This window comes from Neolamprologus brichardi, chromosome 16, assembly GCF_056152115.1.
Source record: "Neolamprologus brichardi isolate AB-2024 chromosome 16, ASM5615211v1, whole genome shotgun sequence".
Classification (NCBI taxonomy): Eukaryota; Metazoa; Chordata; class Actinopteri; order Cichliformes; family Cichlidae; genus Neolamprologus; species Neolamprologus brichardi.
The window spans coordinates 30,303,805-30,317,509 of record NC_142119.1 but is presented as its reverse complement, the minus strand read 5'-3'; the positions used below and the strand labels follow the sequence as shown (position 1 = coordinate 30,317,509).

Genomic DNA, 13,705 nt, shown 5'->3' with positions numbered 1-13,705 from the left:
CACTTAACAGGTGACAGAATAATGTCTATATATTTACAGTGTCTGGTTACAGCAAAAAGCACTAGCTATTCATTTTTCTCATATATGCCCTACTCAACCATGTGTTTAACATATATGTTACATATGTTAAACAAGATTTTTCTGGGCTCTTTTTGTATTCTTGAAAGTTTTGAACAAAATTTAAGTAGGCTTTCAACCAGCAGTATATATTAAAATAATTAATGTTCTCTGGAGATTGTGAAATACATTTATTGTTTTGCCTGTATGTGGCTGTTTCAGCTGTCTTAAAATATATCTATGTCAATCGTTTATTTTGTGGAAAAGATGTTTTCCTATATCACATACAAAAAAATAATCACTGATAAACTTCAATCAACAACGGGAACCCCCTTTGTGTTTGCAACCCAGTTTTCCCACATTCCTGATGAGTCCGTGAACGCTCCACTTAGGAGTCCTCCTAGCTGCCTGAAGAAAAAAAGCCGTAAATGTGACTCGGCAGCACAGCTGCTGTCCTTCAAAGCTGGACTTATTCCCCACATGCTAAGTTTCTGCTTGCTTCAGTCTGCCCTGATCTTTAATACTGCTTTAGGGTAAAGTGAATCAGTCAGGTGTTTTTTTTAAACGCAGGTCGACTATAATGGAGTGTCGCGTGTTGTCCATTCAGAGTCACGTTGTCAGGGGATACGTTGGGAACAAGTCGGCAACATTCCCGCTGCAGGTAAGAAGAACCGGATCTAACGTTCAGGTGGTAGTTTCAAACAACCCTCTGTAGTCCAAAGAGAGAGAGACTGGGAGGGAAACAGCATCTAACTTGTAACGAAAACGTAGAAAATCTAGCACAGGTCCACAGCGACACTTCCTGATTTATGAGATTTTGTAACATTTTCTGAGAAACATCAAAGGCCCTTTTCCCATTTCCACCCTTTAATCCCACTAAACGAATGTAAACCTAAAAATACAACAACAAATGCTGTTTAATATTAGTTTAACTGGAGCTGAAATATTCCAGCATGATTCTCATTGTTACTAATATACCACTCATTGTCAGTGATTACATCACATTATAGCGTCCCAATTTTCATTGATGTTTGAAAATAAATAAATTGTTGTTATTTAATAGAAAAATGAATACATAGGAATTATTTGAAATCAAAGTCTTTCTTAACAAAACTGATCAGAAGAAACAGATAATCTCCTTCTTCACGTTCACTGGTTAATGTCTGTGTTTGCCACTTACAATGGTGCATCATTAAAAATGATCAGAATTCCCTGGTAACTTATTAAATTGTGGTTGCGTGATATCATCTTTCATTATAATCCACTTTATTGTTCTTCTTATCAAACAAGTTTGATAACTGGAGTCGACAGTCCACAGAAGGAGCTATTTAGAAACTAAATTATGCAAAAGTTCTCGTCAAACATGCGGTTTTGTGAAATGGAAAAACTGTTGAAGCTGTCAGAAAGGGGGGGCTGAAACTTTGAAACTCTGAATGTTGACTAGTTCTCACAGTGGTTCACCTTCAGCGTGCTGTTCCCGCAGCGCAGTGTGATTCATTTAGACAGAGTGCAATACGGAGCCCATTGTTCTCTGTTTTAACAGCTGCTTCATGTCTCTCTTCCCAGGTGCTGGGCTTTGAAGTGGACTCCATCAACTCGGTGCAGTTCTCCAATCACACAGGTTGGCTGAGTGATTTTAATGGAGCAGCAAAGTGCTTTTCATTCATTATCATAAAGTCGATTGACTCCTTTTTCTACTTGTGTAACAACTCAGCCTTTTTATGCTGGTTGGTTGGACCATTAACATTTGTCACTGCTGCTATATTACATGGATCGGATATGGAAATCATTTATTGAAAGATTTTGTAAGGGCGGAAAAACAATCGTCCGTTCTCATCCAGTTAGGTCGCTTGCATCCAGTTTGCCATAGTTGGTTAAAATAAATGGCTTAAGTTTAACAGAGTAGATGGATTTAAGCACATTTTAGGGGCATTTAAGGATACATGCAACTTCTTTTGGTTGGTCAAAAGATTAAAAGAAGACTATTTTGCTAGCTGTACAGGGGAGTTATCTCTGCCTGTGTACTTTGGCTTGTTAGTATTGCTATATGCGACTCAGTGAAAGATCACTGTGACCATCAGCCACTTTTAGAGGGGGAGAACTAGAGAAGTTAATGTTTTTCTAGGAATCGCCTTCTTCAGCTCTCAGGTTACTCAGCTGTGAAAAAGCAGATAAATCCAAACTCTGAGCATATCCATGTGACGGCGCTGTATGATTTGATGACTTTACCTGTATATTGTGTAAGGTTGGGGTAAAAATTGACACAAGATTGTTGTGAGTATTCTGTTGGTAGATATTGTATTGGCACAGAGACACAAATATCAATATTTTATTAAATCTCTGGGAATACTACAAACAACAGGGCTCATCTCATGCACCACTATCCTTAGATAACATTTGGCGAGTAAACTTCCATTAAATCATCTCAACTGAAAAACCATCCAACGCACCTATCTTCGCAAAGCTAACTCCTAATTCCAAACAAGTGAATGGCTCAGTCACACGAGTGAAAATAGAACAGCAACTTCCTTGCATCCAGTTTTAATTTCGTTCACCAGTAGTTTTAGCCAGCAAGCTTTTTTTTCCTTACAAAAACAAGATGTATAAATAAAAACTAAGGCATGAGAACAAAAGCACATATTTTTTTTGGCCAAGTCCACACACAAATCTTTTTTACACACACACAAATTCTTTTTACACATACAGATCCTGATTTACAAGTACAAAATATTTATGACCACAATTTGAGCCCATACTATGGGCTCATATACAAGGACATCCACAATTTGATCTGCTCCCGACAAACAGCATTGCAAGGGGGGGGGGGTTCAACTACCGTATTTACCACACTAAATGGCGCACTTAAAATCCTTTAATTTTTTTTCAAAAATTGACAGTGTGCCTTATAATCCAGTGTGCCTTATGTATGAATTCTGGTTGTGCTTACTGATCTAGAACAAATTTTGTGGTACACGGCGCTCAAAAATCTGTCAAAAAATGTTTTAGTACGACTTTGGTAAGCTATGAAGCTACACCGCTTGATGGATTGTCGGAGCATTACGGCTACCATAGTCAGGAGCCTCGTGGAGTAATCTGGGTCCAAAGCTCTGTCAGCTTCAGGTCCCAAATTCAAACAAATACTGCGGCATCACTGAGAATTAAAACTGTCTAAATTATTTAATCTTTAATAAAATGATCAGCATTGCTGCTTTACCAGGTGTAACAATTGAGTTTAACATCCAGGCATTCATGAAAACAGAATTTATTAAATTCAACGGAGTTAGAAGTTAGCAGGAAGTTAGCTCGCTAGTTTCCACCTAAACATGATATAGCATGTTCTGACTGAGAGATTTCTGGAAAAATTAAAACGTACAGCTCGGCTATCACTTCCAACTTAAATCAAGACGGAAAACTAAACAGCAGTGACATTTGTAGGGTTACTGAAGTTGAACTAGCTGGTATACTATATTATGCAACGTGATTGCTAGCGACACAGCTATGTTAGCATAACATAAAGAGAAGAATGAGTTGAGTAAAGTTTGACTTATCTGACTGTTTTGTTTTGCTTTTTGCGCCTTATGTATGAAAAAAGACCCATTCATCGACAGTGCGCCTTATGGTCCGAAAAATACGGTAACCTTCATGCTTCCTGTTCGTCATCAAGTGCCACAAAATGTCAACGCTTAGGAGGAAGAGAAGTGCTGACATGTGGTATTAGATTTAGGATACTGCAAGTTTATACTTTTTAGGTGACTAAGAAACTAAACTAAAAGAATTTAGATAAATTACCAAACCTAATCGATGTTTTAGTCTAAAGATTAACTAAAACAAAACCAACATTTGCTGATAAAACGAACACTTCTTGCATCTGCAAAAGTAAAATCTGTGTCTGCCCCTTGATTGTAATGAATTTTTATACATTATGTAACCGATTGTAACTTTGGGTGACTAAGTGGTTGCCCAGAGCTTGAGCTTGTTGCAAAGCCACATCCGATCACAAGGGAATTGCACAGGTTTCCTGACGGGAGGCAACCTTTCTGCAAACAGTTGAAGTCTGACTTGGAGTGACTGCAGTCACTCTCAGAGAGATTGTTGAAGGGCTGCAAATAATTGCTGTAACATTTATAAATGCAGATAAATTGTCAGCATGTTGTCAGCAGTCTGAATAACTCTTTGTCAGTGACCACAACTTTAGGGGACTCGATTCAACTGGCTGTCAACTATTTGTATTCTGGTTAAATTACTGTAGGAGAGGAATTTTATGTCCACGCAGTCCAGACAGTGGACACAGGGTATCGCTATACAAACTTTAAAGATGTTATATTTAGATGGCAGAAATAGATTTAGGATAGAAAGGAATTAAAGTACCTGCAGACTGTTTAGCATTATCTAGAAGATCATTGTAAAGATGACCATATCGATGTTGATTATCATACAGATATCTCCAGTCCAGAGACCAAATGGACACTGTTCAATGCGCTAAAAGGATCCCCAAAGTAACAGCTAAGAGCTTAAAGGAATCACTGCGGCTGGTTAGCACAGCAGGCATTACAAAGGAGAGACACAGCACTCTGAGTCCTGAATAGACGTCTGTGGGAGAATTTCACAAAGGCAAAGACGACGGTTGCTTCACTCCTCTCGCCAAAGAGGCTTGATTGACAGTCCTAACAGGGAACATGTTGGTGAATGCAGACTGTAGAGATTCACAGCAATTTTAACGGCTGGCATATCTTTTACTTATTGTTTTCCTTGGATTACTGTATCCATCATGTAAATAAACATGGTGCTTCTCAGTCTAGTTCGCACTCAACAACAAGCCGTTTGTGAAGCTATAATGTTGTGCAACTTACAGTGTGCACAGGTGAAACTTTTCAACCTTATTTTGGGACAAAAACAGAAAACCTTTAAAATGTCTTCTGTCTCTCCCACTGTTCAGTTAGAGAGCAGGTTCAAAATAACTGCCCACAGGCCTCACTTCTACCAGGACTCTCCCAGAAAGCTAATCATTGTATTGGCTTAATATCTGGTAGCCCCAGTCTGTATCCCTTATATATTAAATCAGAAATATGTTCTGCTAATATCATTTGCAGTACTGTGGAAATGTCTTGAGGCACACACTCTTTTTTTTTTTTTTTTTAATATTTTGCTTTGAAGGAGCCAGACTTTCTTGTCATTTTTTGACAAATAGGTTTTGAGCAGCAGTTCTTTAAAGTTTCTTAAGATTTTTTAAAAAGTTTTTCAAAGGGCACTGGCTGTTTTTCACTTATGTTCATTCCTTGTACCTGACCATTTTCAGACCGTTTTGTCTGTTCAGCCACTTAATAAACAGATAAAGAGATGAACATATTAATCAAATTATTTTTGTTTTTATTTAGCGCTAATTCGTCTCATCAAGTCACTTTATATTGTAACACCAACAATCAGACAACCCCGTATGAGCAAGCACTTGGTGACAGTGGGAAGGAAAAACTCTTTTTCAACAGGAAAAGTATGTCCTTAAAAATCGGAGAACTTGCAGGTCTTGGAAAAACAAAAAAGCTGAACAGTATCTGAAAGCCGTGGCCTTAAAAAAAAAAAACCAAAATAAAAACCCCAGCAAAAACCTGACACAGGACCCGAGAGATTCATCTGGACCTTCAGTTGATCCGTGTACTCTTCACCGAAGCCTCGTCAGAAATGGTCTCAATGGAATGGTCGCTGTCAAATTGCCAAATTACCCAATAACTAGACTGAAGATCAGTGGCAATGAGTCTTATGGTGTGATGAATGAAAATTCAGAACAAAAGGCAGTAAACATCCAAAGAAGAGCTTTGAATGTCCTTCAAGACGCTTGGAAGACTATTCCTGAAGACTACTTAAATTACAAAAAAGTTGCCTAAGAGCGTTCAAACTGTGATTGACTGATTTTCAAGCTCGTTAGAATTGTACAGACTCTGTTTTTTGCCTTCTATATTGTATTTCCATGGATGTTTGTACATTTTAATACACACTTCTCATTTTCCTTACCCCTAATTTCTTTATATTTTGTATCTCGAGATACTGTCTAAAGATCAGGATGTATTGTTGTTCAAATAGTATCTGTGGAGTCTTCAAAGACTCTTCTAAGCAGCTGGATGAAATAAAAAAATCAATTTGGAAAAAAATATATATTTTTGATTGACAGATTATAATGATTTTTACTTGTTTGACCCCAAAGCAAAAATGTGAGAATCCCTGCTGCTATGGTAGAAATCTCAGCAATGGAAAGTAAATGGACTGATTCTTATTGAGCACTTTTCTGCCGGAGCACTCAAAGCACTTTATATGACATGGCTGACTCATACACTTAAGTGTTTTTTGTGAAACACTGGCACTCTGGTGGATGCATCAGACCAACTTGGGGTTCGGTATCTTGCCCAAGGACACTTTGGCATGCAGACTGAAGCAGCCAATGATCAAACCTTTAACCCTCCAATTAGTGGATGACCCACTTTTACTCCTGAGCCACAGGCATCCCAAGTCAATGTTTACTTGCTTGCAATCGCTACTGATCTTGGAGATTACTTCAAGCGAGTGATTCTCAAGCAACTGGTGTGGGTTTGTTTTTTTTCCAACCACTGTCTTTTCATTTACCTTTTAAAAAAAATCTGTTTGTGAATACATGCATGTTCTCACAAGTATATTGTGCAATAGTCACACAATTAGACAGTGAAAATGTCATTAAGAAAAAAAAATATGGCAGTTACACTAGTGGGCTCAAGGCTAGAGTTACATTTTTTTTTAAGTCAGCACTGCAGGACAAACACTTAGCTGTTAAGAAAGCAACAAAACCTGTCACAATTTTTTGCTGCCTAAGATGCACTGAACCAGGAGTAGCCATAAAGTCACAAGCGGTGCAGACTTCAGCAGATTACAATGAAAGCTATCACAAAGAAAAGCAAATGCTGGGAAATGGCAGGAAACCAGCTACTTGTAACACAAGTGGTGGAAGCCGATGCTCAGAGAGGTTATGCAAGTTAATTTTCAATTATGCATGAAGGGAAAACGAGGAGGGATAAAGCAAGTTAAACAGGGCACATGTGACTCTCCACATGAATCATGTGGCTCAGGAGGAGACGGAAGACAGTTTGGACAGATATTAGACGTGTTACATGATACATGAGTCTATGATGACAGTTGCATCCTATCGCAACAAGCCAGAGTAGTTGCAAAACCTGTAACCTACATGACTTTTATTTTTTTGGGTTTTTTTGTTGTTGAAATTTCTCAATGTTTCAGTTTACACCTCAGCATTAGTAAATTACCCCATACAGATATAACCTTTGCCCCACATTTAGTTTGTTGGCATTTCTCCCCCCTAATCAACACACCTGCTGAGATGATGGGATTATTAGTTGGGGGTTCATGTGTTGAAGTATGCAAAGAATGCGCTTTTCTCTGCAGGAGCAGGAGGCCTACACAGAAATCACTTGAACCAATACAAATGGGAAGCTGATGAGTTTTGAACATTCGATTATACTCTGAATGTGACCCTTCATCTTATTTCCAGTATGTTCAAAGATTAAAATTCTGAAATGTTCCACTTTCAGTGGAAGCGCCCCCAACCACAGCACAAGCTGCTGCTTTGCTGTGAGCTTTCTGTTAAGTCCTCTCTGCAGTAGGCTAACTCGCTGGCTCGTGTTCAAGTTTGGGCTCTGTGTGAGCTCTTATATTTTTTCCTCTGGTATACAGGAGTGTTTGTGTCTCCATTTTGTGTGCAGTCATTTGTAGTCAGAACAGCTTTTTAGGGTTTATTCTAGTTTAATGGTGAAAGAGGGACAAAGAAAGGCGAGCTGGCAGCCAGGATACAAGCTTTCCATTCAGTAGCTGCGGAGGCCCTGCTAAGTACAAAGGGGAGAGGGACCTCAGCAGAGGGAATTAGGTCGATGGAAAAACAGAGAAAGGATGGCAATGTCTGCTAAGTTGATTTATACACAGTAGGGCTAATGCAATATATGAGCCCTTCTGTTAGGTTAAGTAGTGCAAATGTGTGTCCTCCTTCCTCATTTATCCTCAAAAGGTCTAAAATCATGGTTTTAGACTTTGACACAAAACATCCTTGAAATAAGAGAGTTAACCAAATCAGATCAGATTTAGCAATGGAAAAATTTCATCAGTTTTATTTATTTATTTATTTTTATCTCTGCCCAGGCTACGGCCACTGGAAGGGGCAAGTACTGACAGCAGAAGAACTGAATGTGCTCTATGAGGGTATTAAGCTCAACAATGTGAACCATTATGACTACATCCTCACAGGTGAGTTTAAGGAGTGTCTCCTTTCAGTATTATTCATACAAAAATCTTAAGTTTATTGTGGGCGGCATTGATCTGATAAGGCTGGGTGGGACATTAGGTTATAGCACACCTGACGGAGGTAGGCTTTATCACTGAGGGGTCAGAGAGGGTGCTGTACCAGGAGCCTCCTTGTGATCGCTTTGGTTGCTAGAAGATTGCCATGGTCACCCACTGTTTCCATGGAAAAATGCTGTCTTGTCTGCAAATACATCCCATTTACACTCAGTCATAGTGAAAACTACAGACAAGTAGTGACATCCAAGCAAGCTATTAGCAACTACAGCAGTCTACTAGCGATCAAAGCAATCAAAGTACCTTTTTGGTGCAACAGCACATACCTTTTTGTGACCAATTTTGCACTAGCAACCTCCAGCAATCTCTTGCCAACCCGGTTGTGAGTTTTCTCTAGTGCCTGGCACCAGAAAGAGGTAGATTCTGTTGAGGTGAATATCAGGAAAAATTTGGATTCACTTTCACATTTTGCTGCACTTGTATTTAATTTTTGGCATCAGGATTAACAAAGCTTCAGAAAATGTGATTTTTTTTTTCTATTCTCCAGGTGATGCAGGTCTTTGGCCTTCATTACTGGGACTTTAGATCAGCTTACAGTTCAGTTACACAGCAGGTGTCACCAACAACACATTTTTACCTTATGACCAGTGGTTGTTGTCTGAGGTCCAATTTGCATGTGTGTGGCAATGCTGCAGTTCCGGTTAACCCAAAATTTCTTCCCAAAGGATACAGCAGGGACATCTCCTTCCTGGAGACAGTGGTTGATATTATTAAGGAGCTGAAGAAGGCCAATTCCAGCTTGGTGTACGGTGAGTGTCAGATTGGATTTTCCATTTTAAAAAGTGAACTTTTTTTAAGCCTCATTTTTTAAATTTCTTCTTTCCAGTTTGTGATCCTGTTATGGGAGACCAGGGTGCTATGGTAAGCAGTTATCCACACACATCCAGCTGCTGACAGTTTAACGAACAGTGTCGTGTTCTTTTTGTGCACTCTTGAATTACAGTGTAGGATTTGTTTAGTCATTTTGGACTTTATAACAATTTCCATTTGTTACTCGTAAACAGGTTGGGAAATCAGATTTATGTATTTTGTTGTTGTTGTTGCTTCAGTATGTTCCAGAGAACCTGCTGCCAGTCTACAAGAACAAAGTAGTGCCTTTGGCTGACATCCTGACTCCCAACCAATTTGAAGCAGAGTGAGTGCATTTTAAACAGTTTTTACATCGAAGAATAAAAGAATAATGATCTTTTTTTTTTTTTTTTTTTTTTTTACAGAAGCTTAAAAATACGCTGTAAAAAAATGCAAAATGGCAAACATTGTTGCTTTTTTGTGACATTTTTTTTCATAGGCTCTTAACTGGGAGGAAGATTAACACTGAGGAAGATGCTATTGAGGTGAATATCAGAAACATTTTGTATGGCTGTGTTTAGATTTAATTTGTGGCATCACAAATGACAAAGTTTGAGAAAATGGGATTTTTATCTGTTCTGCAGGTGATGGACCTGCTTCATAAAATGGGTCCAGAGACCGTGGTCCTCACTAGTACAGACCTTCCATCGAAACAAGGGGACCAGTTCCTGGTGGCTCTTGGAAGCCAAAAAATAAGTAAAGTATCAGGCTGACTTTGTCAAAATGGCTATAAACTGTGGGGATGCAGTCCTCGTGTAGGATCAACAGAGTAACCTATAAAATTAGGATAACGGCTCTGTTTGTCCTCATCACTGCAGAGAAACCAGATGGGACCAACACAGATCAGAAAATCTGCATGGACATCCCCAAAGTCGATGCTGTATTTGTGGGAACAGGAGACCTTTTTGCTGCCATGATGTTAGCCTGGACTCATCAACACCCCAAGGACCTGAAGGTCAGCAACACACAAGTGTTTTCAGTCAAATGCAGATAATATATGAATCATAGCTAAACTAATCTTCCTTTTTAACAGACTGCCTGTGAGAAGACTGTTTCTGTCATGCACCATGTCATTAAGAGGACCATTACTTATGCCAATGGTAGGGTTTGTGCGTGTATCCAGTGACTTCAGTGTGTCATCGGGTTTTTTGACTTTGTCTTCAAGTTGTTTACTGGGGCACTTTTTGCTTGTGTTGTTTAATTTAGTAAAAGCTTTTTATATTTTGAAACAAATAGCTTTGTGACTGTGTATAACCTATCCTTTGAGTTCTTGGTTGTTTAGTTCACCACAGGGCAAAAACCTGTTTGTTTGTTTGTTTCCCTTAAACGTCTCTCTCGTTTTCAGAAATGGCGGGCCCCGGGAAAAGGCCTACCCCTGCACAACTGGAGCTGAGGATGGTTCAGAGCAAAGCAGACATCGAGAATCCTGCCCTTGTAGTGGAAGCCAAGATTTTACAAAAGTCTTCACAGTGAAGACTGTAATGTTCTCTGAACTTTTCACTTTAAGCTGGTAGAAATCTGGGCAGTCCGCCAGACAAACATAGGATTTTCACATCAAAGACTGTCACGTGTCTCTGCCTTACAGAATCACTTTGGGGGGGGGGGGGGGGGCTTACTACTGTTTTTAATTTGTTCGTGAGCGTTTAGCAGGATTTCTGTTTGTGCTCTGCTCACAGACACTGAAATAACTGCCATAAGTGTCTGTTCTGTGGCTAACGAAGGCAACATCTGCCCTTGATTCAGAACAAAAACAACACATCAGCCAGTTTTGAACCCTTTTCAGACATGGGATGCGAAACATTACTGGCTTCATCAGCCTCCCGGCTGATTGCATTGTGGCATTCTGGCATGGGTTAATTTTAAGTTAATGTCACTAACAATTGAATTCAGACATACTCGGGACTGTGACAGACACAGCTACGCTACAAACACGATATTTGTGGGTCAGGTGAGAAGGCTTCACGCTGCCCCTCTTAGACATGAATAAGATCTCTCTTCTGGCATAGCAAAAATGCATCGTGTGGGAATGTTTTAATCTCATTGCAAATTTAAAATGGTTGATTAAAATGGCTGCTTTTTATGTCGTCCTCTGGTGAGTTGAGAGACCCACTGAGATGCACGAGAGGCTTGCACAGTTCTGGTCTAACAGACCTGTCCATTAATGTGACTGCAAACATTCATAACTATGCCAAGTTCAAAGCGATTTGTAAAGGTAACTGCTGCAAAGCACTCTGTATTGTACTGATTAGACCCTCAGAATTATACAGAGAAACCCAATGACTTTCTTCGATCAACTGGAAATATTGAGAAGAAAAAGTCTGTTTTAATAGCTTTGCCCTCACCCCAAATTTCTTCATATAAGTAAAAAGTGCAACAAGTGACAACAACCAATATTAAAATAGGCAAAATGCAGGAAGCTATAGAAATGGAATGGATAATGGGATACAGATTTGTGTTTAGCCATGAAGCGATTGCAGCAGATTAATCGAAAGACGTGCATGTCTGAAAGGGGCTCGTGTTTATATTAAAGAATCATTTCAAAATAGTGAAAATAATTTATTAAGCTGAACAGAAAACACACAAAACCAGTGTTACATGCATGGCCGTTCGTCTACTTGTTTTTGAGACTAGAACATCAGTAGACTATCTGTGATAACATTAAAACACGCTGGGTTAATCCACTATAAAATTATTTTTAACTGTTAAGAATGCATGCAATGTGCTCAAGACAAGTGTTGCCACCTTATAGATCGAGTGGATTAGTGCTGAAATGTGTTTCAGTAGGTTGTAGTCTTGTTCTCATTTTATTCCAACTCTGCTATTTTAGAAAACTTGCGACTTTAACGATAATCGTAATAGCTGATGTCAATAATGTTCGTTTAATCAATTTTCCTAAAAATGACGTTTGTCACGTCCTTTTTTTTAAATTACGCAATGCTTTCTTGCAGGTGTGTAACATGGTAGAGTCATGTCTTAAGCATCTCAAATTGAGGTATTTTCACAGATGATCTTTAATATATTTACTAACGGTCACTGTTTTCTTTTATGACTGTTGTCATATCTCTAGAGGAGTGTCTACGAGAGACCACGTTATACTGTAGCCTTAACAAGGTTAGGAAAGCAAAACAGTGGTTGTGAATGTTTTTGTGTGCTTATATCTGATTCTCGCACATAATGTTAGAAAGTCAAGTGCCAAACCTTGAGCTGCTGCTCTGTTATAGAGCAATACATAAACAATTAAAATAATAATAATCTTTTTATTGAAATTGTGCCTCATTTGTGTTCATTTATTTTTTTGTCTGTTGGGTTTCAAGATAAGTGTTCTAAGAGAACTGAGATCTGGTTACTGTAAAGTGAGCTCCATGTCGTGTTCAAGAAACCAGTTTGAAATTATTTGATTTGTAACATGCAGCCAGAAGATGGTCAAAAAGGACTGGACATGCTCAGCAACAACACTCAGGTAGGCTGTGGTGTTTAAACGATGCTGAAGTACACCACCACCTTCAGACTAAGCAGTTGATAGAAGCCAGGATCTGTGTTTTCATCTTGTTTTTGACAAATTTTGACCATCTGAATGTTGAAAATCAAGACTTGTCATAACAGGCAACTTTTTTTCTAGTCTCGTCCAGTTTTAATGAGCCCGTGTGAACTGGCTGACAGGAGAGGTGTGGTCTTCTGCTGCTGTATCCCTTCTCCTTTAAAGTTTGACATGTTCTACATTACTTTGTTGTAGTGAGTAGTTATTTGACTTACTGTTGCCTTCCTATCAGCTCGAAGCAGTCTGGCCATTCTCCTTATTAACAAAGCTTTGTATTATAGCTCAGGGAACAACCACTCATTTTTCAGACCATTCTCTGTGAACTCTGGAGATGGTTGTTTCGGTAAATCTCAGCAGATCGGTGTATTCTGAAACACTTAGACCAGCCCATCCGGAACCAACAACTGTGCTATGCTCAAAATCACTTAAAATACCTTTCTTCCCCCTTCTGATGCCGAGTTTGAACTTCAGCAGGTCGTCTTGATCATTTCAACATGGCTAAATGCATTAAGCAGGTGCCATTTGAATGGCTGATTTCTTATTAATGTTAATGACCAATTAAACAGACGTACCCGATGAAGTGGCCAGTGAGTGTAGTTTTTCTCTGTTAAGTCTAAGTAAGGGAGGATACTGGAGCCATTGTGGAGAGGTAATTGCTCACCAGCTTAAATCAGGTACCACAGTTGAACTGGATCTTATCCATGTGCTCCAATGAGAACACATTTTAATATGAAAAGAAATAAGGGAATATGAAAGGAAGAACAAAGACAAAGACGTCAGCACGTCTTGGCAGGTGCTTACTATATTGTGTGATTAGGGCTGGGTGACAGGGCTGTGTTTTGTCACTAATCCACAGTATGAATAGCCAGCATTAGC

At 39.1% G+C, this 13,705-nt stretch overlaps 1 protein-coding gene across 1 annotated transcript; it reads left to right on the top strand.

Moving 5' to 3' along the window:
* Positions 1-469: 469 nt before the first annotated feature.
* On the top strand, positions 470-12,557 carry LOC102777194 (pyridoxal kinase-like). The gene is made up of 11 exons (XM_006799103.3): positions 470-718; positions 1,624-1,678; positions 8,227-8,331; positions 9,108-9,191; positions 9,269-9,303; positions 9,492-9,577; positions 9,731-9,776; positions 9,876-9,987; positions 10,110-10,246; positions 10,325-10,391; positions 10,637-12,557. Exons 1-11 carry the CDS (start codon positions 638-640, stop codon positions 10,762-10,764), a joined length of 936 nt encoding a protein of 311 aa, XP_006799166.1. The 5' UTR covers positions 470-637; the 3' UTR covers positions 10,765-12,557.
* Positions 12,558-13,705: the final 1,148 nt, after the last annotated feature.

What these genes read in the sequence shown, in the direction of transcription:
- LOC102777194 (XM_006799103.3), top strand. Translation starts at nt 638, where the DNA reads ATGGAGTGTCGCGTGTTGTCCATTCAGAGTCACGTTGTCAGGGGATAC. An exon ending in CCCAACCAATTTGAAGCAGA is followed by an intron (nt 9,578 to 9,730) that starts GTGAGTGCATTT and finishes TTTTTTTCATAG; the next exon opens with GCTCTTAACTGGGAGGAAGA. An exon ending in TCTTGGAAGCCAAAAAATAA is followed by an intron (nt 9,988 to 10,109) that starts GTAAAGTATCAG and finishes TCATCACTGCAG; the next exon opens with AGAAACCAGATGGGACCAAC.